The sequence below is a fragment of the Equus asinus genome, chromosome 25 (assembly GCF_041296235.1).
Source record: "Equus asinus isolate D_3611 breed Donkey chromosome 25, EquAss-T2T_v2, whole genome shotgun sequence".
Lineage (NCBI taxonomy): Eukaryota > Metazoa > Chordata > Mammalia > Perissodactyla > Equidae > Equus > Equus asinus.
In genome coordinates, this window is record NC_091814.1 from 28,774,260 (window position 1) to 28,800,997 (window position 26,738).

At 45.2% G+C, this 26,738-nt stretch overlaps 1 protein-coding gene across 10 annotated transcripts in view; it reads right to left on the reverse strand.

The window, feature by feature from the left end:
• LOC106823687 (carboxyl-terminal PDZ ligand of neuronal nitric oxide synthase protein) overlaps positions 1-26,738 on the reverse strand; it is a 286,226-nt gene that overhangs the window by 46,797 nt on the left and 212,691 nt on the right. For all 10 annotated transcript variants that reach the window (XM_070497043.1, XM_070497044.1, XM_070497042.1 and 7 more), the window contains one exon: positions 3,532-3,640. In XM_070497043.1, coding sequence (XP_070353144.1) covers positions 3,532-3,640 — 109 coding nt within the window. The remainder of the gene's footprint in view (positions 1-3,531; positions 3,641-26,738) is intronic.

The window sequence follows — 26,738 nt, forward strand, 5'->3', positions numbered from 1 at the left end:
CTCCAGCTATAAAATGGAGTCACTATTGACCACACAAGAGCACTAAGAGAAAAAAGGGAAAATCAACGTCAAAGTGACTTGAACCATTCAGAATTAAGGAGCTCTTCACATCCAAGTAACAATTACAGTAGGACCCAGTTACAAATAAGTCTTGGTGAACAGGGCTACTCCTCAGTTATGCAGCTTCGTGATGAAGATGGCGTCATGGAGCGGTTAAGAGGGTGAGCTCCAGAGTCAGACTTCCTGGATTCAGTTCTGACTCCATCACTTATTACGAATTATGCCCCTTATGCCTCCATTTTTCCATCTGTACAATGAAGAGCATAATAGTACCTACCTCACAGAGCTGCTGTGGGAATGAAACAATTCATACAAACAGTTTACAATAGTCACAGGCACATAGCAAGTAACCAAAACAGATTAGATACTATTATTTGACTTAACATAAGGCTAAAACTTAGATAATCTATAGTAGTAGATGACTAGCAGGAACTATCTTATCTTTCCACAATATTTTGCTATCTAGCTTCTGATGAAAGCCCAAGTGAAAAAAAAAATCAGCTCAAGATTAAAACCCCCAAGGTGAGAACCATATTGGCTATACGTGTAAGCGACTACAGGAAGAGCCACAGGTATAAACAACTGTGTCGGGAGCAAGGTGCAGGGTACACAAAGTTGAGATAGCTGACTCACACTGTCACCAACAGAAGAGACCATTCTGTTCCCCATGGTGAACTCCAAGGTAAGGGCAACACCACACTAGAAGCCTGTCAGGGGAAATGTGCCATGGGCACATACACAGGGGACCTGATGTGATGTGAGCAGCAATGACCAAAGCCCTGACACAGCCAAGAGCTCATACAAGGTTCTTCTACACTATGGTCAACACAAGGGCTCTGGAAAACATCCAGGACTGCTGGCTTCCAGTCAAGAAATCTCCCTATTGCCTCCAACAATCCAGAAACATACCCTGCAAGACACACTTCCTCAGGGCATATAGTCCTTTTGCCTCTCACCTCTTATAAGTATTCCTATGCTTTGCCAACTAAAACTCCTTCCCAAGCTATTATCTCCCCAAACCAGAAGTGCTTTACAAAAAAGTAAATCGGTGTATTTGAAGGTTAACCAGGATAAGCATGCAAAACCTTGCAGACCTATTCCCCACCCCTCCTCAATTGTGCTTCCTTTGCTAAACAATTCACTTCTCTCTCCTGGCTTGGAAGCCAGCCCTTCCACCTATAGTTCAGCAGCATGGGGCTCACAGCCCAGGCTGTCTGGAAACAATTCCTTCAGCTGCATGGCTACAGGCCAGCAAAGGGCCTGAGAACCAACTCTACGAAGAGTTACAGTCTCAGTAGGTGAGGGTAAAAGGGATTTAGAAAATAGAGGAGCTAGAGATGAGAATCAGCTCTGAGAGCCATGAGACATGGAAAAATGGATATGATAGGGAACCCAAGGACTTCTCCTTTTCATTGGGTAATAAGAACTTAATTCTGTGCTCCCCCTCAAGATCAAAGCTCCAGTGGGCACTGCTCTTAGACTCAGGTCTTGGCAGAAGAACTGGATGACCCCACTGTGTTTGCACTGCGACACTAGATCCAACAGCAAGGCAAATATAATGACTCCCTTTACCTACGTCTCCTGCTCAAAATTCTTTTGTTCTGCATGTCTCCCTGATTCTAGCCAGTGCCTATTCATGAGACCTTGGGCAAGTCATTTAATCTCTCTCAGCCTCAATGTGCCCATCTGTAAAACTGGGGCTGAAAATTATCTGTCTTAACTTCTTCACACAAATGTTATAATGATCAAATAAGATGAAATATTAAAGCACGTGGTAAATTACAATGTGTTATTTGTAACTCTAATAAATTTCAAGGTCATGTGGTCCAGTCTCTGCACAAAACTAGTCAGATGTACAATGGAATAATCAAAACGAATTAAAAGGGAATTCTAGTCTTTAGCTGCATCTAAGGACATTACAAGTGATCTAGTTCATAACTGTCACTTTGCAGTTCCTTTTCTCTCCTCCCCAGAACCGCTATACCTCAAAGCTGCACGACAGCCTTACTCTCCCAAACCCTAAACTCTCTTACCTCCAGCTCCTCTGGCTTTCGTTTCTCCCTCTCCCCTCTCCCTCCTCCTTTTTCTATCAGTTCTTTAATATGCAGCTCGACTTAGGCCCACTGACATTTTTTTCCTCTCAACTGTACTATTATATAAAAGTGATGTCTGTCAACTTACCCCTTTTTCCTTTCACTTTTCCAGTTCTAGCTCTTTCCATCTAATTCTACGATTTGCATTAAAAAGCCTGGGAACAGATGGGTAAGGGCACAAATCTCTTTAGAGGAAGAGGCTAAAGCAGCAGAGCCTAGTTCTCTTCGTGGAGCTAAGGTGGGGCCAGGGACATATATTAGCAAATCTTGACCCTGTCATGTGTTACTCTTATTATCCCCACTTAACAAGGTACCTACAAATCTATTAAAGATGCCTTATGGCATAAGATGCATAAGATGTCACACAGCATCAACGAAGGAGTATGCAGGAAGGGGCTTGCAAGCAGTCCTCACAGAAAGCCAGACTTAGTGGTTTGTGTTTAGAATGGCAGACCTGTAAGGGACGAATGAGGCATAAAGAGAGTGTTTTCCAAAATCTCTTCTGCAGAAAGATAGCTCCCAGGATATTAACACATATTACGTGGAGAAAGTATGATTCCATGGCCAAATTAGTCTGAGAAATGCTGGGTTAAACAAAGTGAAGGGGGATTCTCTAACTTCAGGACTTCCCAGCAAATTTACATAGGAGAGTTTTAACAAGGAACATTTTGGATGGTAAATGTTTTACAGAATATATTTTAGGAAATGCTGATTTTGATTCTCTTCCTTGTTTTATAAATAAGGAAGCTGAGACCCACGGGGAATAGTGACCCACATAACATCACTCAGGGTTCCAGTAGAGAGGTGGGGCTAGAACCCAGGTTTCCAAAACTCCATTTTTGTATATGAGGCTTCTGGAGGAATGACAGAGAGGAAGCACACCTCTAGAGAACTGCAAGCTGCATTTACTCCAGCAGCAAGTTTATCATACCGAAATCACCATCCAGGACAACCACTATCACACACTAAGTCTGAATCAGATCCACGTGTCATGATTGGTAGCCTTCTGATCAATACAGAGAAGCATGATGAAGCGCCACCTTACTAAACGGAAATGCTTCTTCTCTACCACAGACCAAGGTGAGCCTGCGTCCTGGTGCTGTCTACCCATTCTCATTCCAGAGCCCTTATTCAACGGTTGAGATCTCTCCAGTCGTGTGCATGTAACTAAGTACAAAGTTCAGATGAAACTAAAAGAGGATTTCCTTACACAGGAGCAAGGACAGACTACTGTGATAGTTCCCCCACGTCTCGCATTAAAATATCCACCTCCAACTCTTGCCTCTCTATCAGCAGGGAGATTGGTCAATGCTGGGAGTACTCTGGGTCCGTCAGAGGAAAATAAAAGATGACTGATGACTGACGACTGCCCCTTTACCTTCTTCTTGGATTTAAAGACGTTACACCTGAAGATATTGCTGGCACCATCTCGAGCGATATAGCTGAAGATCTTCAAGTCTTGGGAATCATGAGAGACGTAGAAGATCCTATAGGAAGAGCAACAGAAAAATGCACTGAAAATGGCATTAGGTTCAAATCTCCCACAAGGAAACCTCTGTTTAAGGATACTCTGAAGACAGAGCTTACTAGTCACTCAAGAAAGCCTTCTTCCTGTGAAAGCCATGATGCAGGTGACACTTCCAACAGCTCCACCAACACTGACACTCCTGTGAGTGACATGCAGATTTGGAAGGGTGGGCACAAGTAGGACATGGAAGCCACACTATTACCAGCCATCTCCTTAGGCAGCAAATCCGTCCTGGTAACTTGTGTGTTAGAAGGAAAAATCATCCCAACCTTATCAGAGCAGTAAGTCTGCATCCAACCCAGGGAAATGTGGGTGAGTTTCCTGACGCCCATTCACAGTTATCTCCAAACAAGGAGACTCAGGGGACCAGCCATGCTAACCACGTCGGGAGAGACTAAGACACTGTTTCATTGTCATAGGTCCCCCAGTGACAGTGACTCCACTTCCCATCCCCCTCGGTCAGGCCCACGGCTTGCATGTATTCATTCCATCATTCAACCAATCCCCCAAGCGCACACTCTGGGCCAGCACTATTCCAGCAGCCAGGGGGACAGTGGCAACAGGACAGATAAAGCCCCTGAATTCTTGGAGCTCACACGTAGAAGATGTCAATAAACAAATAGAACATGAGTGCTATGAAGAAAAAGCTGGCAGAATAAGGCACAGGGCATGATGGGGGCCTCTATCTTAGACAGGGTGGCCAGCAGGAAGGCCTCACGGAGCAGCAGAGACCTGAATGACATGACAGAGCCAGTCATAGCGCTATCTGGGCAAAAGCACAGCCGGAAGCTGGAACAGCAAGTTTCACAGCCCTGCAGCATTTGGAAGGTGCTTGAAGTGTTCAAGGCATGGCCAGAAGGAGTGAGTGTGGTCAGCGACCGGGTCAGAGAGGCAGCCAGAGACCAGAACACAGAAGGCCTTGAAGGTCAGGGCTTATGTTCCAAATGAGACGAGAAGCCATCAAAAGCTTTTGAGCAGAGGTCTGACTTCCTGATGTTTTAAACTAAAGGGCCATTCTGGCTGTTGGGGGCAAGAGTAGAGGCAGAGGGAAAGGCTGGGAAAAGGGGAAGTATTATAAGCAAGGGCCGAATGGCTGACCCTTAAGTGGGCCTTGCACAGGGTACCACCAGAACCACCAGGTCTGAGCGCTGACAGCATGGGGCAGGGGAGGAAATACAGGAGATACATCAGGGGAATTGGTTTTGGGCAATCCAAGGAGAGTGCTACTCTGGATAAACACCTCTGGGGCAACATCATTTCCATAAAACTTCTTTTCCTCAACAACACTGGTACCTTTCATCCAAGGATTTAACACGTCTGATCTCTTTCAGTGTAAGTCAGTGCTGTGTACTAGAAAGACAGTGAGATTTAGAGTTGTATCTACAACTCTGCCACTTACTACAAGGTAGCCATGAAACCCTCAGAGGCTCAGTTTTGTTATCTGGAAAATGGGACTATTAATAGTAACACCTTGCAGGTCTATTGGGAAGATGAAATAACTAGCAAAGTGCCTTTTTACACCTACTTACCAACACAGCCTGTAAACAGTCTGGTTACCAAGATTCTCACCACAGGACCCCAGGAAGCCTGGGAGGGACATTCAAAAGAAAAGTGGATACAGAGAGAACAATAATCCTGGGAAGAAACCCAAGTTCACCTTGGGGAGCACAGTTTCCCTGCTGAACTCTGCTAGAAGTCATCTCAGTACATCTCACATGTCTACTAACTCTAAATGATGCTGAAATAGAGGTTGTCATGTTTGTTTAATTAATGTGGCTTCCTAAAAAGCTATCTCATGTTATTGGACCCACAGAGTCCCCTATCCTTCTAACAACGCCAGTGTTTTCCTAACATGGAAGGGACGGGCCAACAACTGTACCTTAGCACCTCTTGCCTGAGCTCCAGGCCCACCCAACCAACCCTTCCAGACGTCCCCTCCTGAACGTTTCTCAAGCTTCTTAAATTTATCCTGCCCCCAACTGAATTAATCACCTTCCCCATAATTCTCCAAGCAAACATGGCCTTCCTTCTCCCAAGCCCCATCTTGATGAGGGGCACCATGTCCACCCAAGCCAGAAACCTGGGCAATATCCTTGATTCCTTCCTCTCTTGTTTTCCAATATCTGTCACTCTGACCAAGTTCTTTGCAGCCCACTTCCTTAATGTCTCTGAAATGTATTTTTTTCCTTCAACTCCTCATTTTTCACCTGTATTTTTGCAACCCACCTCGTGTCTCTCTGCTTCTTAGCTCACCCATTGCCTACATTGATAGCAAAGTGGTATTTTTAAAAACACAAACTACATCCCCCATTTTCCTCTTGAAACCATTCAATGGCTTCTCACCACCCTCAGGATAAAGTCCAAACTCCTTAGCATGGAGTACCTACTTTTCTGCTTGCATCTCTCTCCAGAATCTTGACCTATATAGCCCTTCAGAACTAGTCACATACATCTTCCTGCCTTTGTAACTGCTGTGACATCCTTGGCATCCTTCAAGACTTGGTTCAGAGAAGCCTCCCCTGCCTCCTGCTCCCCAAGTCTGAGCTGCTGAACCTCCTTGGGCTCACCTTTACCACAGCACATATCTCACACTATGATGTCTATATTGGAGCTCCTTGAAGGAACAAGGACCACATCTTGCTATCCCTAGTGTCAGCATGGTGACTGGCACATAGGAGGTTCCTAATGCCTGCTTAGGAGGGACAGAGGCATCCTTGCTGTCATTAAAAAGCACCCAAATTTGGTCTGCCTGGCCATTCATTTCCCCCCACCTCAGGAAGTCAGGACGAGTTAGTTCAGATGCATCATATATAAAACTCGCTTGATTTTTGAGTTTTTCATTTATTATTATGCAACACCCTAAGGACTGAGAACTGGATATAAAATTGACAGAGCAGATATAAATGCAGGCTGGCGTGTCAACAAGACACAGACGTGGAAGGCACCCAGGGACAGCAGGAAGCTAGGGCCAACTCTACCCTGATGGACAAAGCACCTCTTCAGCAAATACGATGACAACCTGTACGTGCATGCAGCCACTCTCTTTGGACTGTAGCTCTCTGGAGATTGCTGTGAAATGTCTGAGTTCAGAAACTTCATGTGTAATTACTAAAAGTAAATAACCTCTGGCTAACCAAAAAGTCAGCTAGTTACAGCTTAGAAAAGTGTCCACCAACACAATCGAGAAGCAGAAAGTTTTCCATGTGACCTCATTCACCAACAATTAAAATATCAATAAATTAAGGCCTGGCTTCAAACTCCAGATGTAGAAATATATTCTAAGAACCCTTATTTCTTCATACGTTGGTTTTCTTAAGAACTGTGATTGTGTGTGTTGGGGGCAGGGGAGGGGAGAAAAAAATAATATGAGTGCTGGAGAGAATGAGGAAAGATTTCCCCTCCCCCTCCTCCGTCTTTCCCCTTAAGTCCAGTGCAGTTCCGATCCTGCTTCTGAAAAGTATCTCAGTTTTCTCCACTTTCAGTACAATTATCAAGGGTAGGATGGCAAAGCAGTTCACATAGTGTTAATAGTCATTGCTAAGGTTTTGTTCCTCCCCCAAATTTCTTAAAAATTTTATTTCAAAATATGCAGAGAATTGTAATTTTCACTTACTAATGGAACCGTTATGCTTTAAAGCCATAGCGAGGCAATTTTCTGCAGATTATTATGTCCGTAAACTTACCACAAATGACTGGAATGTAAAAAATAGCTTGGAGAGGGGCCGGCCCGGTGGCGCGGCAGTTAAGTGCACACGTTCACCAGTTCGGATCCCGGGTGCAGACATGGCACCGCTTGGCATGCTATACTGTGGTAGGTATCCCATATATAAAGTAGAGGAAGATAGGCATGGATCTTAGCTCAGGGTCAGTCTTCCTTAGCAAAAAGAGGAGGATTGGCAGCAGTTAGCTCAGGGCTAACCTTCCTCAAAAAAATTTATATATATCTTGGAGAAACTGGATTTGGGTTTATCATCATGCTGGAATTCAGGATGACAGAATGACAAAGAACCTCGAGACGCACCAACACCCCCTTCCCTGACTACTAATCTATATGTAAACTTGTTTCTCTGGGAGCACAGGAAAAAAAACAGGACACAGAATAGGAAGAGACCTGAGCGTTCGTCAGGCCTGGATCCAACCCAGCAATGCACTCCCTGATAGAATATCCATTCCCTTTTTTGAGAGCTTCTAGTTATCTGGAAATTTTCCCTGACATTGATTAGAAACCTACCAACAGGAATGCAGTGGAGGGAAATGGTTGAAAACGCTGGCTCTGGTGTGGGACAGACCTGGTTAGGCCCAGGCTCTGCCACTTGCTAGCCGTGAGATCCTGGTCATTACTTTGATCTTCTTGGGTTCTTTACCTGTGAAATGAGGACGATCATAGTACTGTGTCTCACTCAAGGGGTTTAAAGAATGTGTGCAGAGATCAGCTTCTAGCAGATGGTTAATAAATGGTAACTGCTCTTACTACTTCCACACTACTGCCTTAATTCTATCCTTTGGGACCTTAAAGAAGAAGGCTAAACCTTTTTCCAAATGGCAACCATTTGAACATTTGGATATAACCACTATGTTTACATTTACCCCTTTCATTTTTTTTATTTTTGAGGAAGATTAGCCCTGAGCTAACATCCGCTGCCAATCCTCCACTTTTTGCTGAGGAAGATTGGCCCTGAACTAACATCTGTGCCCATCTTCCTCTACCTTATATGTGGGATGCCTGCCACAGCATGGCTTGACAAGCGGCGTATAGGTCTGCACGTGGGATCTGAATTGGTGAACCCTGGGCCGCTGAAGCAGAACATGCAAACTCAACCACTGTGTCATTGGGCCAGCCCCACTCCTTTGATTTCTAAAGTGACGCACTTCTTTATTCACAAGTTCCTCAAGTGGCCCATTTCCCAGATCCCTTACTGCTCTGGCAGCTTTGTACTGTGGAAAGAGTTCAGGTTTTCAGATGAGAAAGATCTGGATGCAAGTCTTAGCTTTGCCACTTCCTAGATGTTGGCCTTAGGCAAACTACTCAGTTGTCATAACCCTCTCTTTGCTCATCTAAAATAGGTAGATTAATAATCTCTTTATAATGTTAAGTATTAAAACATACATACACCCTAATATTTAACTCAATGTCCAGCACACAGTGAGTTGATCAGTAAATGTGAGCTCCTTCTTCCTTGTTAACCTTTTCTGTACATACCCCAACTTGCCAACGACTCTTAAAATGAAGCTCACAGAACTGAATGCATGTTCCTAAAGGTATGAGAACGTCACAGATAAACATGTATTGGATAAACATGTATTGGATAAACATTTTCAATGCCCCAGAACTGAATTTTCAGCAAAGCATCTTTAATCATGTTTTTTTCTTTAGTTACAGCATCTCACTGCTGGTTCACTCAAACATTCAAAGCTTATCTGTGCACCTGCTCTCAGGGCAGATGTCCTAAGCATACTTGGGTGACTGGCTTTTAGGACTGGCTCCTAGTGATCACTATTTCCTTTTCCAAGCTCTCACAGACCACCCGCTTAATGATCTCTGGGGGCAATGACAAGTTCACTAGTCTGTAATTCCTAGACCCACATTTCCCCTGTCTCTAAAAAGTGGGATGTTTTATTTTTGGAATCTTCCCATATCTCATCCATTCCCCATGGTTTTGCAAAGATGACCAATCATGATTTTGTAATGATATTCTTTAGGACCTCAGGACCTAAGGGACGGAGGGCTGGACACACTTCGAACAGTGAGGGATGCCTGCTTTCTTCTTCATGGTTTTTGAACTTCTATTTTTAAAATCACCCATGTTCTAGTGTTTCTAGTTTGGAGATCAGACAGTTCTCCACAGGAGAGACAATAAAAGAGAGACACAGTTAGAACAATGGCACTTGAGGGCTTCTTGTCATGTGTTACTCTCTCTTCTTTTACACTTTTTCTCTCTCATCTTCAGCCTTTTCCATGAGTCCAATGCATGTGGCGTTTCAGCCATTTTTTTTTTTTTTAAAGACTGGCACCTGAGCGAACAACTGTTGCCAATCTTCCTTTTTTTTTTTTTTTTCTGCTTTTTCTCCCCAAACCCCCCCAATACATAATTGTATATTTTAGTTGTGGGTCCTTCTAGTTGTGGCATATGGGACTCTGCCTCAATGTGGCCTGATGAGCGGTGCCATGTCCACACCCAGGATCCGAACCAGTGAAACCCTGGGCTGCCGCAGCGGAGCACATGAACTTAACCACTTGGCCACAGGGCAGACCCCCTCAGCCCTTTTAGTAATGGTTGTTCCTTTGTACTCATACTTGGTTTTAAGCTTTGTCTTTCATACTGTGGGGGTTTTTTGTTTGTTTGTTTTTTGCTAAGGAAGATTTGCCCTGCACTAACATCTGTTGCCAATTTTCCTCTTTTTGCTTAAGGAAGAGTCTCCCTGAGCTAACACCTGTAGCAATCTTCCTCTATTTTGTAGGTGGGTTGCCGCCACAGTATGGCTTGATGAGTGGTGTGTAGGTCCATGCCTGGGATCCTAACCCACAAACCTGGGCTGCCAAAACAGAGCGTGTCAAACTTAAACACTATGCCATGGGGCTGGCCCCCATAGTGTGTACTTTTTAAGGAACATTTTATGAAAGTTTGGATAGCCACATGATTTTTCTTCACAGTTTCACCATTTTTGGCCTATATGAAATCAATTATGTTGTAGTTCTGTCTTCGAGTTCATCTCTTATTCCTTCTCCGTCTGGCCATGAAATCATACCTTACCCTGTCATCACTCCTCTCTCTGAATATAATGACCTCTGATATGACATGGTAACGTCCCCCCATATCGTAGTATTCTGTCCCGATTGCCCCTCATCTCCATGGGGACTGTCTGCTGACTTTGGAACCTAATGGCTACAGAGAATGTGAAAAGTCTTGAGTCCCCTCCACGGTTTCTTGAGTCTACATCCATGCTCCCCCATCCAAGACACAGAACCCCACAGAGGAGCTTCCACGCCCCCTGCTGCTCAAAACTTGTGCCGCCACAGGGCAAAGCACAGGACCTGAGGGCAGAGGATGAGACCTGTCATGGGGCCTCAAGCCAAGTTTTCTCCTTCTCTCAGCCTTCTTTCCTGATCCTTGACGTGAGAATAAAAATATCTTTCAGAGTGGTTGCAAGGTTCTGGGACGGGCAAATATTGAGAGTGGATGAGACAGTGGATGGGCAAATAGTCTGTAACCCATGAAGTGTTGTACAAATGCTTTAAAACTGTGGAAACAACCCTTGAAATGGCAAGTGGAAGTATAAAGAGAAATCATCATTTCCCCAATGTCACCATCTCCCTGGGGGTTTTCCACTTGGAATGCGGCACAGAGATTTTTCTCCTGACGTCCGTGAAGGCATGGGCATTCCTAACCCAAAAGACACCCCACAAGGACAGAGGGAAATGAACTGTGATTGAAAAGATAAGCTACCAAGTAACTTGTAGATGGTGGAGACAAAAATCCAGTAGGGTCTTCTTAAGGCAAAACCTCTGGGAGAATGTGAAAGAAGCACAATGTGAAAAATGCAGAGAACAGAACCACAGAACCAACCTGCTGGTTGAGACCAGCTGAATGCGGCACAGCCATGAAGGCAGGGTCCTGGGAAAATCCAGCATGACTCCTGCCCACGGGAGCAATGACTCCCCAGGCAGCCCAGCCCGCGTGACTTTTGTGGGCCCCCAAAGGAATGTGTTATCCTCAGAGGGCCTGGGGAGAATATGAGAAAAGGTGGTAGTTTGGAGGGAGGCCCCCAATGCCTTGCTAATAAAACCACATCAGGATCTACAGCAGCGAATGCCCACTACTCCCACCCACAGCCCCAGCATGCGGCCTGAATACTGGGGGGTCTTTTTCTTTTCCTATCCAGCCCTGTAGTATTCACACAGTTTCACACTCCTGTCCCTGGTTGTCACTCTTTCCCCATGCCTCTTATATTTAATTTAATCTTTAGATAAAATTGTCCTTCATCTTGATCATTTTCCTCTCTTCTTACTGGTTTGGTCTGATTATCTTTTCTCCCACTGGATTTACAGGGCTCTTCATCACTTTGGCTGGTTTTCTTTCACTAGAAGTTATTTCAATTTTCATCTTCTTCATCCCTCATTTTAGCCATTCTTGAGTTGAGGACTGTCTCCCTCAGATTTCACTTTCTCAGGGTTGCTATTTGGTGTAAAGTAATGGTGATAAACTCATAAAACGGTGCCCACAGTCCCTCATGGAACTGGTCTCTTCACCTCACAGACGTCTGAGGTGTTGGGACACATAGTCCCAAATCCGCTTGTTGCCATAACCGGGTCATGTGTCACAGACCTGCCCCATCACAGTATGATCTGGAAAGAAGTCTGGGATTCTTGGGCTAGGAGAGACCTCAAGAGACAAGCAAGCCCATCTACTCAACTGCAGGCAGAGAAACGCAAATATCGGAGTTGACTTCTAAGGTTTCTTCAAGGAATAAAATTACACAAATGTCTAAATTATTATGGCAACCATCTACTACGTACCTAGAGTAAGAAACAAGCCATCAATTGAGTTTTAAAATCTAGTGAGTCAGACAAACACACATTTATCTTTTGAAAGTCTACCTACAGCACCCTCACAGACTATCTCAGCAGTTAATTTATGCTTTAATTTCATAACCATTAAGAAGTTCTTTCTTACGTCCCACTAAAATCTCCCCTGCTTTACTTGAATCAATCACAAACCATCACACAGCACTTTCTAAATGCCAAGCGCTGTGATAAGTTAATTTCTTCTTGTTCAGCGCTTGACAGGCAGGCAAAACACAGGCCACGGTCCCTCACAAAACCACCACCACAAAAACCCTTTCATATATTTCAAGGCATTAACTTCTCTCCAATACAGGTAATTTCTCCAAAATGACTGTTACCTGCTGTTGGCTCTTAAAAACCAAAGTTTAACAGGCTGCCAATTCTTTCTCCTCTGCTTCTGTGTTATCCAGGTTCGCACATTCAGTGTGTTCACGTTTTCTGGGGTCAGCCCATCCTTCCCACACTTCTGAGGGTCCTCAGCCTTCCAGAGACACAACTTTCCTTCCACAGCCAGAGGGAAAACCAACACAGCACAAACAGGAGGGCTGCTACTTTGACTGGTGTGTGCTGGGGAGCCTCGCCTAGCCAGCTGCATCTTCCTCTCCTTTCCCCATGAACAATTTATCCTCTTGCTTTCAAGACTGTGAATCCTTCCCTTCTTCAATTGCTATGTGTAGAGAAGCGTTAGGCATAAGTCTTTCCAACGCAAAACGAATCATAATCAAAGGCTGACACCCTTCCTATCCACCCCCCTGGACACCTTGAGACCTCTGTGATTTCGTGGAACAATAGAACTAACAGAACAGCCACAAAGCCTCAGTGGAGATGGCAGCCCTTCTGATTTCTCAAAGCCACTTTATACTCTGAGCCATAGTTTTCTCAACTGCAAAACGGCCTGAGAAGAGGCTCATGGGATTGCGATGAGAATCAAATGAAATGATTTATACATAGTGCCTGTCACACAGTAGGTGCTCAAAAAATCTTTACTAAACTGATCAAATAGGAATACTTGTTAGTCTCTTGTGTGTCTACCCTGTGCCAGCCATTGCTTTAATCACTTTATAGGTAAAAACTCCTTGAACCCTCACAATAGCCTTTTGAGGTAGGTGCTATTACTGTCCCCATTTTGGAGATGAGGGAACTGAGAGGGGTTAGTCAACTTTCTCAATGCCACACAGCTAGTAGGTACACGTATTAGTTTTATAGGGCTGCTGTAACAAATTACCACAAACTGGATGGTTTAAAACAATAGAAACTTAATCTCTCATGGTTCAGGAGGCCAGAAGGCAGAAGTCAAGGTGCTGGCAAGGTTAGCTCCTTCTAGAGGCTCTGAGGGACAGTCCACCCCAGGCCTCTCTGCTGGCTTCTGGCTTCCGGTTTCCAGCGATCCTTGGCATTCTTTGGCTTTTAGCTGCATCATTTGAATCCGCAGCCTCCATCTTCACATGGCCTTCTCCCCTGCATCTCCTTTATGTTTCTGTCTCCAAATTTCCCTCTTCTCATAAGAACACCAGTCATTAGATTTGAGGCCCACCCTTATCCACTATGACCTTATGGTAACTCGATTACATTTGCAAAGTCCCTATTGCCAAATAAGGTCACATTCATAGGTATCAGAGGTTAGGACTTGGGCTTATCTTCCTGAAGGACACAATTTGACCCACTACAGTCTGAGCCAGAATGTGAACGCCAGCAATCTCAACTAAGTTTTGTTTTTTTTTTCCTAGTGAGGAAGATTAGCCCTGAGCTAACATCTGTTGCTAATCTTCCTCTTTTTGCTTGAGGAACACTGTCAGTGAGCTAACATCTGTGCCAATCCTCCTCTATTTTGTATGTGGGACGCCACCACAGCATGGCTTAATGAGTGGTGTATAGATCTACACCCAGGATCCAAACCCATGAACCCCAGGCTGCCGAAGCAGAGTGCACAAACTTAACCACTATGCCATTGGGCTGGCCCTTTAACCAAGTTATTAACTTCTACGTTAACTGCTTAGCTGATTAAGAACTGTCAAATATCATTGAAATATTCGAGTATTATTATTACTATTATGATCTCTGTACTCAGCTAGACACTGGGGGTACAGTACATTTATGCCACCTGGGAAGCCGGAATTTCCTAGTCCAGTTATTTTTCCAACCCCTTGATGCCTTCATAGGTTCTCTATGGTGGCCAACAAATTTATCCTCATTTGGGTAAGATTTTCAGTGGACACTTGGGTGACAGGTGCTTGATTTTTTTGCTACCCCTGACTGCCCACCTTCCATCCTAGCTTCTTCAAACAAACCAACCCAGAAATACTATAAACGTCATAAGAACGTCTCAGTTTCTCCAAAGGCAGCCCCCAAGGGACCTACTCGAGCTTCCAGGGCTTCATCTCATGTCACACTCTGTACTCGGCTCTAATCCCACACCTACCAGGCCACTTGCCCTGCACATGGGGAACATCATGTGCCAGGATGGGAAATGAGGAAAGGGCACCCAAGTCCCTCCCACGGCTTGGAGTATAGCTGGCTGGGCCTGGCTGCCACGTCCAGGTACTTTTCTTTTACCAATTGTTCTGACCTGCTTGCCTGATGTTACATCCGTGAAGGTCTGAATCAGTCGCCTGAAGGCAATTCCTCTCAGGACTTGGGGATAACAAAACAAGCCAGTGCTGATGCTGGGGCAGCTGTTTACTTCAGGGATCAACAACCCTAACTCTCACAGACATGCACCCCCCGCAAAGGACAATGGCCCAACCATTCCAATTTATCCCAAGATGACTCCATCTCAATTACAATCTGGTGCATTTTTTTTTTTTTTAACCCATAAAGGATCATGTATCTTTACTTCTAGGTCATTAACAGACCTTAGAACAAAATGGAAAAAAAAAAACCAACCCAGAATTGATTTCTATTTGATCTCATTTCAATTTCCAATCACTTTTTAACGGTCTTCTGTTTTGGCTTTGGAAGTCTGGGGAAGGGGTGGGTTGGTGGGCTTGAGGTGGCCAGGTACAAGGGCAGAAGGATGTGAGGGGGAGGTTATAAAGAAAGAGGTCCTTGCCTGAGAATTCTTTTTTTCCTTCTGTATGTCAGAAGCTCGCTCTCCTCGTCCTCCGTCTCCCCACCACCCTAGAGCAATTGTTGAGGGATTACAGTGCCTTGAGGACGGTTCAGTGCAACCTTTATTCTAAGAAATGCACATCTTACTCTGTACCCATCCCTCCCCTGGCCCCATATCAGATGCTCTCGGGGTATGGAGCTGAGCACGCTTCAGAACCCGTCCTTGAAGAGCTCAGCGTGTACTGACAGAGTGAGGCAAGCACAGAACAGTGGAACAGAGCACCACGAACATAAGGATGCAGCCACCTGCCTGTGGGCTGGGAAAGGCACACGGGGAGCTGCTGTTTGAGCAGCACCTTGAAGCATATGTGGGATGTGACAGGGATTATGGACTGGGGAACAGATCAGTCTGGGTCTTGGCAGGAAACAGCTAATTTAAGTAATCTGAGGAGAGTTTAATAAGAAACTATTTACAAAAGTGAGGGCAGAGTGTGGGGAGACCCCAGAGGACAGCACAGTACCCTAGGGAGCCCTCAGCACCCCAAGGCCTGAGGGGGCAGGGCAGTGGGCCATTGCCAGAACCAGAGAGAGAAAGAACTGTGAGCCCCCTGGCAGGCGCTCTTGTGGCGGTGAAGCAGGTTGCTGATGTGGTACACACAGGCCAGCCTCCTTGGGCACCTATCATGGTGGAGAGCAGATCTGAAGGCGCAAAGGAAAGCTATCCATCAGAGACAGAAGAGGGCAAAACACTGCCTGTGAGAGGAACTGCACATGGAAAAGAACAGAGTCACAAAATAGCCCAGTTTACTTGGGCACAGGGAACACAGGACACGCCGAGGGACTGGCAGGAGATGGTGCAGAGGCATTACTGAGCTCCAGCAGTGGAGTTCAGATTTCACCTTGTAGGCTCAGGACATTGATAGGGGCCTAAGCAGGGGAATGACATGGTTGGTAGTCATGGTGGCGTGAAGGACGGGCTGGAGGAGAACACAAGCAGAAGAAAGGAAGCCAGTAAAGAGATTTCTGCAATATGGAATGTCTCGGGGGAAGAGGAATAATCTGGACTGGGGGCTTGCCAGTCAGAAGAGCTGGACTCAAATCTCTGTTCTGTTGCTTACAATAGTGAGACACTGAGTGAGTCTTTTAATCCTCAAGTTTTAGTTTTCTCATCTACAAACATGGGAGCATCATGAGAATTAGAGTTTGGGTAAGTCAGGTGCCAAGCATAGGGCAGGTGACACACCCTGGAGTTGTGCAGTGCAGAGCCTGTGCAGCCAGACTGATCAGCCCTGAATCCAGGCAAGGAAAGCTAAAGGCCTAACGGAGGCAGCAGTAGTGATCACAGGCAGAAGACATGGATTCAAGAGCCAGTTCTCTGGGTGTGAGGATGAGGAGTGGGAAGGAGAAGATTCTGGACTGTGTAACTTGAGTGACCTGGTGGATGGATTAAACGTTAACCAGGTTAGGACACAGAGAGTTGAGGGGCCAGGGAAGGAAGAAGAGGAGTGTGGTTCTGCACATGTCAACTTTGAGGGGCCACCAAAGCACTCAGACAGACCTGCCTATGAGACAGCTGGAAATAAGGGACCAAGAGGAGAGGCCCAGCTTAGGAGCCATGGGACTCAGAGGGTGGTTGAAGCCAGGGGAGATATGAGATCCCCCGAGGAGCAAGTAGGACAAGAAGAGATGGGGTCCTTGAGAGTCCCCTTAAGAGTATCCATTCAAACAGAGTGCAGAACAGGGGGAGCTGGCAAAGGAAAAAAAAAAAAAAAAGAAAGAGCAGGAAAAGACCAGGAGATGAGAAAAGGAACAAGAGAAAAACAGCATGGAAGCCAAGGGAGGCGAGAGTCTCAAGAAGGAGGGAAAAGAGAGACTGAATGGGAGGACAGAAAGTGAGCCAGGGACTCAGCACTCAAACATCCCTGGTGACCTTAGCAAGCGCAGTCCCGGTACAGAGCATGAGACACCCAATGATAATGAGATGAAAAGTGAGTGGGGGTTCAGGAAATATACACAGCAAGTGCAATTATACAGAAGAGTCGCAGTGAAAGGGCAAGAAGGATGGCAGGCTTTGGGAATATCTTTTCTTTTTAGGATGGCAAAACCTGAGCCTATTTATAGGCAAAAAAGGGAACAAAACAGAAATAGCCTCAAGATCCAGGGGAGGGACCAGCCCAGTGGCATGGCAGTTAAACTCGAGCACTCTCCTTGGGTGGCCCAGGATTCCCAGGTTCAGATCCCAGGCACAGACCTAGCACCGCTCGTCAAGCCACACTGTGGCGGCATCCCACATAAAATAGAGGGAGATTGGCAACAGATGTTAGCTCAGGGCCAAACTTCCTCACCAAAAAAAAAAAAAAAAAAGATCCAGGGGAAACAGAGGGCACGTGATGGCTGAAGATGGAGATGAGACAGCAGAAGACAGGATCCAGATGGAGGAGCGCCCCTCACAAAACAGGCAGCAGTGCTCCCTCTGAGTCAAGAGGGTACCACCTGTGAACCTGCCACAGGGTGGGCCAGTCCTCCCCCTAGCTTGTCACCCTCTCCCCTTGTTCGAGGGCATTTTGGCGGCCTTTCTGAAGTAACTAAGCCTTTCCCTGGCAGAGAGTTGAGGCGTTCTGATGTGCAAGTGGGAGGAGTCATCTCTGGTTGAGGCAAGAGATAGGCATAATTTTTCAGTCAAGTGTCTTGATTAAAGCAAAGGCTGTTGTAACTGCCCCAGCCCTGCATTTCACCTGTCCATTACTTACTTCCCTTTCCCCAGGGGGAGGATACCTCTCAGAAACGTGACATGGATCAAAAGGAAAGCACGTGCAGCCAGAAGCATTCTGCCGCAATCTTAGAGAGGAGACACGGACTGATTCATCCTGGCTCCGAGGACAAGAGGGATGGAGCTCATGTAAATACATGGGGGTGGAACGGTGGGAGGTCTGGCCAGGGACACTAATAGCTCTCCTGGGACCTGGTTTATGAGCACTTGCAGTTTCTCTCTCACATTTAGCTTGTCAAATTCCTCTTTGTCAGCTAAGGCATCTGACAGGCTTAATTGTTTCCTTAGGGCTTTGTCCTTCCCATCAGTGAACAAAGGCAGTTTGGAGGGATTTGGGTTTAGCTCTTTTGATAAAAGTATTTCTTATATACATACACACACAAAGATAAATGTGTGTGTGTATGTGTATATGTGTGTGTGTGTATACATATACACACGTGCACACACACTATAACTTTTCTCTTTTTCTTCTTAGTGTTTGGGTGTAAGAACAGGCAGATCAGACCACTGGCCCACTGCCTGGATGGCCAGTCCAACTCTGGAAGGAAACACACAGCAGTACCCCATCTACTCCAGCAGTCAGTAGCATCTTCACAATTAATTATGTGCTAATGAGAGACAATGAGGGACAATGAGCTCACTTGCAGATCACGTCCACCAGGGGGTGCCCTTCTGAGACTTTTCTTGCTCTTCCCCTCCAGAAAACCTTTCATGGGGGCCATTACTAAAAACAAGATGAACACATTTACTGTTTATTATGGTTTCATTTATCCCATCTGCCCTCTGACAGTCATGAATTACCAGTAAAAACTGCAACAAATTGGACAAGTGATAAAGTCAAAGACCAAGATAAGCCAGAGAAAAGACTATCAGCCCTTCAAGCAAAGAGCTAACTGCACTGCGATAACAGAGGACAGGGCTGGCATCCTTAGCCAACTTGAGGAAGAAGGGGCATATTTTCAAAGGCAGCCTTCCTTAATGGTTCACCCCACAGCATGAAGAGATGCTGGGCTCTCCCCCTGAGCAAAGCTGAACAAGATCACTTGACTTCTCGTTTCTCAGTGTTCCCAACCACAATGCTGCCTTTTAATAGTGATTTGTGTGCTGTTTATCTTCTATGAGAACATACGTTCTAACGTTAACATTTTTTGTCCCCTTCCCCAAATACCGTCACAAATGGGTCACATTCAGGGCTCAAAAAATGTGTGCAAGTTGGTTGGTTCATTGATCCATCCATCCGTTCAATTCCAGATAAAAGTCTATAGAATGAGTGTACTCACTTCCTGGGAATTTTGCAAAGATTTAAGAAGAATTCTATTAACAAATATGCATTGAGGACAATTATGTGCAAGACAGCTGTCAAACAGACATAAAGATGAATGAAATGTAGCTCCTACTAAAGAATATAAGACAGATAAACAACTCTAATACAAGGGATGAACTTAAGGGCTGTACAGCCTTAGGGTCCAAAAGAGAAACAGAAATTAGATCCCCACTGTGGAACTGGGGATGAAATCAGGAAAGAATTCCTGGTGGACATGGTATTTAAAATAAATCTTGAAAGATGAATGAGAATTTGACAGGCAGAAATTCCTCGATTAATTGTGGTTTGATCATGACTGCTGCCAGCAACTGGGAAAGGCTGTAACTCCTCAACAGCTGTGTCTCAGGGTCTCCTGATAAAGGGTGTGGGGACTTGCAGACAATTTAGCTTTTCTCATCTCATGCTTCCTGAATTCTGTGCATAACCCTCTGGACCTCCCAGCCATCCTTACTTCTATAGTCTGAGGTCTGTGCTACCAGAAAGGAAGCCCCGGCTCACAACTGGATATACCTTAGGGGTGGGACATCACCTCTCTTCCTCCTAACTATGCCAAGACACAAGAAGGAGCCCAGAGGGCTTACCCAGCTAGGTTGGAGGACAGAGCAATGCAACACAGCGTCTGGACTGGTGTGTAGTGCAAAAGGCCCAAGCTGCCACTGTGGGATGGGCTATGACATCCTATTACAATCCTAGAGACTACCTATTAACATTAAGGGCTTGTCAGACAGAGGCTATCAGCTCCAGGTTAAGAGCACTGTCTCGTTTTTTTGCCTTTGGGGTTAAGGTTGGTCACACAATGGCTCTTCTCCTGGTCCATTACATGGTTCTTACATACAAACACAGACCCTATTGCCAACTTCACCAGATCCATGTGAATCCAGGGACACCCAGGTAACATAAGGGCTCCTTCTATGTAAATCCTTTCCCCTTACGTGAGCTGAAATCCACCGATACAAGATTTTTTGTTTTGAATATGAAGACTCCTCTACCCAGATACAAATGCCTCTTGGGCTAATAAGCTCCATTAATCATTCAAACAATTTTTTTTCCTCCTTCTACAGTAGGACAGCCAATAATAAACATTCCTGGCTTGATAGGGGTTCCTTTGTAAGTTATTTTCTTCTGCCTTGCTGCCCTTAGTAGTTTTTATTTGTCATTGACTTTTGCCAGCTTTACTACTATATGCCTTACAGTAAAGTCTTTTTACATTGACGTAGTTGGGAGTTCTGGTAGCCTTTTTCACATGGATTTCCATCTCCTTCCCCAGGTTTGGGAAATTCTCTGCCATTATTTCTTTGAACAAGCTTTCTGCTCCATTCTCCTTCTCTCCCGCCTCTGGAATACATATAATCCTTATGTCGCATTTCCTAATTGAGTCAGATATTTCTCTGAGAGCTTCTTCATTTCTTTTTAGTCTTAGTTCTCTCTTCTCCTGCCTCTGAAGTATTTCTGTAGTATTGTCCTCTAAATTGCTAATTTGGCCTTCTATGTTGTCAGTTTTGTTGTTTAGGGAGTCTAGATTTTTTTTAATCTCATCCATTGTGTTTTTCATCTCTAAAAATTCTGATTGGTTCTTCTTTATAGTTTCAATCTCTTTTGTGTGAAGAAGCTCCTGAATTCATTAACTTGTCTTTCTGTGTTTTCTTGTAACTCATTCAGTTTTTTAATGATAGCTATTTTGAATTGTCATTCAATTATGTTATGGATTTCTGTGTCTTCAGGGTTAGTTTCTGGGTACTTGTCATTTTCCTTCTGGTTTGGAGATTTAATATACTTTCTCATACTGCTTGATGGTGTGGATTTTTGCCTGTGCATGGTGTTATTATCTGGTCACAGCTGCCACGTGCCTCCACTGGGTGAGGATTAGGCGCTGTGTATTCTGGGCCCAGCACAATCAGGGACTCCTCAGCTTGGGCCACTGATTGCTCTTCTTACTGTGTGATACTCCAGTCAATGGCAGATCTGGAGCACTGGGCAGGGGGTGGGGTACTCTCCTTCATCTGTGCTTCCCTGAGCCTCCACTTCTCTCTCTGTGAGGAGCTCTGGGCAATGGCAGGACTGGAGTGCCAGGCAGGGGAAGGGGCACTTTCTTACAGCTGCATGCCTCCACCAACCACTGCCTCTCTCTCGGTGTGATGCTCTAGGCGCTCACAGGGCTCCACCAGCTGCCGCTTCTCTCTCTGTGCCATGTTCTGGGTGATCCTGGGGCTGGGGTGCTGGGCAAGGATGGGGCACCTCTCCTCACCTGCACACCCCCCAGCTGGCCCCTCTCTCTCTGCACCATGCTCCAGGCCATCATGGGGCTGGAGCACTGGGTAGGGACAGGGCACCTCTCCTCAGCTGTGGACCTTCCCCAGCCAGACACTCTCTCTCTGTGCCGTGCTCTGGTGATCATGGGCTGGATGGAGTGCCAGGTGGGAATGAGGCGCCTCTCAGCTGCACACCTTCCCCAGCCGGCCCCTCTCTCTCTGTGGAGCTCCTGCTGATCAGCCTCCTCTTCCTCCAGAGGCTCCAGTCCCACCACCACCTTCAGACATATGGCTGTGTGGGTCTCTCAGATGTCTTTTGTGTTGTGTGTATGTCTTCTGCTGGTGTGTGAATGTCCTTTTGGCTATATTTTAGAGGGGAGAGTCCAAGGGAAGAGCTCACTCCACCATGATGCTGATGTCACTCTCTGTGCTTTTCCTTCTTAACATCTGTTTCCCCCTTGCCTCAGGAGCAAATCAAAAGCAGCACATGGGCTCCCAGATTTGAGTGTGGGCGCTGCTCGTGGCCTCTGGCTCCAGCTCGGGCTCTGCCCCAAACCTTCCTGGCTTGAGATGCAAAATACTCAAAGATGGCTTACAATGCTTACTGGCACCAGGGGCATCTTACCTCTGAATTGATGAACCTCAGAACTATAGTGTCCATGAATTGTGCTAAAATTCAAAATTTTCAAGTATGTACAAGAGTGAATTGTTCTCAGGAGAGAATCCAGTTTCACCAGCTTCTCAAAGGTATTTGTGTCCCATAAAACGTCAAGACCATCTGATGGACACCCAAGGCCAGTGCCTCCCAGGGAGCCGGGGGAGGAGGTGAGGGAGTGTTGGTTTTATTTTGGACACACTTCCCCATCTGAGACTCTTGAATGCTTTGCACAAATTCTCTATCAATTCCTTTATGCACTGAAGAAGGAGAAAATGAAGCACAGAGCAATGAAATTAGAAACCAGCAGTCATTTAGTAGAACTGGGACCAGGCTTGGTTTCTCTGTTCCCTTGGTTCTTCCTCCACAGGGTAATTTCCTCCCTGGTAGACAGTGTTTAATTATGTCAAGTTTTTTAAACTTGGCCTAATTGGATTTTCCATCATTATTAGTGTAGAAGATGCCCTCTAAGACCCAGCACAGAGAGACTTGGCCAGAAGTTTAACTTCCATTGTTCTGGGGGCTCTGTCTTCCATTTGCTCCTGTTTCCATTTACTCACTCTCTGGCCAGCTTCAGGCCTCATCTGGGTTGTGCTTTCAGCCACCAGAAGGATAAGGAAACTTAACAGCCTTTTTGAAATGAACACCATAGCGCAGCAAACAAGTGGATCAAGCCTGTTCTAGCTTTGTTGTGCAGTATTTATTGAGCACCTACTATGTGAAGGATCCTTCCAGACACTAGGAATACAGGAGCCGACAAAGCAAGCATGGTCGCTGCCTTTTGTGAGCTCATACTTAGAGTCACCAAGACAAAAATTTCCATTCTTTTGATGTCATTGAATTTAATAATTAAGTGGGATCCACTGGAGGCAGGAAGCCCCAGAAGGGGCAAAAACCACCAAAGTTTCAAGCTGAGGTCACTGGGGGGTTTCTCTCCCTGCCCCCACCTCCTCAGATAAGATGATTCCGCCTCATTTACTCTCTATGTTCAGACTGTCACTAGTCTGAATGATCCAAGCTTAAAACAGCTCACAGACTGATCCCTTTCCATGCTTTCTATTGCTGTCACCCCTTTTGGCCAGTGTTCCCATTATCCTCAGATTACTGGGCAATCCCTCTCTTGTACATCTTGCTGACACGACTCTCTTCACTTAGGGGGCACGCTGCATTACAGGCCACACTGGTTTTCCTAAAACACCACTTTCCCCTCGGAGCTCTCAGTGTTACAGCCTTCATGGGAAGTCTGGAAGTACGGATGTGGAAGGAAGTCCTTGATATATTAGTGAGAGAAAAACAGGCTAACTGTAGAACTAAACGTAGAATAATATTGGCTTTTGAAGAAACATCTGAGTGTCTGTATATTTGCATACAGAGTAGTACTAGAAGGAACAGGTGTTGAAAGAAGAGCATTTGACTTTTTCCCTTATAAAACTTCTTCACTACTTTAGTAACAAGCATGTATTATTTGGTCATTTCAAAACTTATGCTTCAATCATATTCCCCTGAACACTTATCTGAAAATAATCATAGAAAGTAGGAGTCACGCTCAGGGCCTTGAGGAGATGGGCTACACCTTATCTGTCTTTGCATTCCTGGTGCTTTCTACACAGGGGCATACGATGAATCTTGAGCAGAAGAGATGAAAGAGAAGGAGGAAGGAGAGAGGACAAGAAAGGTCTTGGACATGTGTGCTAACATGTGCGTGTGACATAGAGCCTTGAGGCCTCGAATGAATTGTGGGTCAGCAGTTCCCTGATGGAGACCCACAGTCCATCGCAGGTGTTCACTGAGACTTCCTAAGCACAAGGGACTTTGTCAGCCTATAAAGAGGTATACAGATGAAAGTGCACAACTTGCTTTTCAAAAGGAAAGATAAAGAATGCATATAAGTATGTGGGGTTGAAAGCAAACAAGAGAATGGGAGGCAGAAAAACCTGAAATAAGAGGAGAAACAAGAGAAGTGGGAGGGGCGGTGCTGCAGAAGAACCTAGGAAACGCTGGCGTACCTGCAGATGCAGAGAGCATGCCCAACACACATGGTGGGAGCCATTTCTGAGACACTTCTCTTCTTTAATCAAAGTCAGACCACACGGAACCGCAGAGGGGTGGGCACTGGCAAAGACATACCCAGAGCTGTGGGAGGGAGCCAAGAGCTGGCAGAGATGTGCTCTTGAGTGGGGTTAGAAGGGTGGAGGGAGGCTGTTTCAGGATAGGAGAGAGCTGAACCGGAGAGGAACCATCCACGGAAAGCGACAGATCGAGTGACTGAGGGAAGGATAGGTAACGGCTCATGATGCTGAAGAAACAAGTGAAAATGGGTCCAGAACACAGAGAGCAGGGCACAGAGTGACGCAGGCAATGACACGAAGATTTGCTGAAGGGGCGAAAGAAAGCTGAGGAACCTCACAGACAACGGGGGTCATCCAAGGACAGCAAGGATGTACAGAGTTGACAGGTCGAAGAGGATGAAAAGGGCTTGGTACATTAGTGAATGCAATTTCTACCAGGGGCAAATAAGGATTACAGAGCAGCCCTGAGGAACTAACTAAAGCCAGAGAGCATGAATGATATTTCCTTCCCCTTCTTAGTTCATAAGTTTCTCCATGCATAAAATTGGATGAGTAATTCCTACTCAAGTATACGTATGAAAAGGCACTGTGTATGAAAGGTTTTGAAGCTGGAGAGAATAAAAAACATCAATTCTACATGAAACATTACTCACGACTAGAGTGATGGACAATCATATCCTTCAGATAGGCTGGCCCAGAAATTAAATGAGAAGTTAAAGAGAGATCTATAGGCTGGGCTGCCTCTAGATTCCTGGTTATCAGTCTTCCCACTGTAGCAGGGGTCCCTCAAGAACCTCACACAATGGGAGGCTGGAGAAGACATTCATCCTTACAGAAACAATACGGGAAGATGCAGACAGTCACCCCACCCCTTGTAAATCAGAGAGAGCAAATGAGACACTTGTGCATCAAAAGCAAAGACGTAGCTTCAGCTCCAGGTCTGCTCATCCTTCTCTGATGTTTCAGGACCCTTGGTACCTCAGTCCCCTTCCAAATCTAGTGACAGTGAACTGAAGGGAACGCATGCCAGGGTTGGAGTTGGGGATGTGGGTATGTGGAAGTTTGAAGGAAGGGAGGTTATGGAGTAGGACCATCTCTATCCGGGAGGTCTCTACCTGATTTTGGAGGGGAAGCGTGGATTTTAGAGAGACATGGTTAAGAATCCTGAGAGAGCTTTTTTGGCTCTAAAAAACAAGTGAGCAACTAATTAGGATACATTCTGTCTTTTCTCCTAATTATGTGATTCTATCTACATATCTTAGGTTAGGAGAGTATCTAATTCCATTTCAAAAACAATAATGCTTAAAAATTAAACACATTTTAAAAACCTTCTATCTTAATCCCCGTGGGACTTTCCCTTCTCCCTTTATAAAGGCATGACTATCTCCTCTTTTTAAAACCCCTGATTGTTTGATCCCACTGCCAAGTTCCAATTCGCCGTACCATGGTTCTCCTTTCATACCAAGTGACTAGTGGACTCTGCCTCCACCTCCCTAATGACACTGCTCTGCGGGAGTCACTATATATTCCATCTCATAAACAACAGCCTTTCTTCTGCCTTTCTTCTCCTTGATCTGAACTACTCATTCTCCTTCAGAATGGATGCCCTTTTCATTTATTTCCAAGTCTTTAGAAATGCTGCCTACGATTTTTTCTATCTTACTTGCATAAGAAGAAGGTATTAGAGTCCATTCTAAGCTTCAGTACTTAACTTGACTCACCACATTCTTCAAGATAATTTCTTCTGCTTTCCAATTGCACTATGAGCCTAATTGTGTTCCTTCGTAGGCAACATATTTTTCCCCTCCAGATTGTTTGAAAATCTTTGTCTCCGACATTCTGTAGTTTTATTACTATGAGTCTAGAGTTTAAGAACCAATTTCTTTTTATTTACCTTGCTTGTAATTTGATGTGCTTTCTGAACCTGAGGATACTCATCTTTCTTTAACTTTGTCTGGCTTGATCTATTTAAACTCTTGGTTGCTAACTAAGTGAAACACACTGCACAGGGTCATTGATTTCCCCAAATAGCACAGAATAGGTTTATTAATCCCCAAGAGAGAAAACATGTCATTCACCTTAAAACCCAGTTTTGTGAGTCCCTCAAAATGTCCTGCATTTTGATATATCATTTTGAAATGATTTAAAACTAAATATGAAGGCAAACAAATGAGTTTGTCTTGAAAGGTGGATAACACTGAGCAGAGTGGTGAAATAGAAAGGACAACAATATGGGAGCCAGACAGTTCTCCACTTGTTTACTTGTTATGTGATCACAGAAAAGTTATCTACCATTTCTGCAGCTCAATGTCTTCATCTTCAGAATGGGAATGACAGAGTCTACCGCATGGGGTTGGCGTCAGGATTGCGGTAACACAT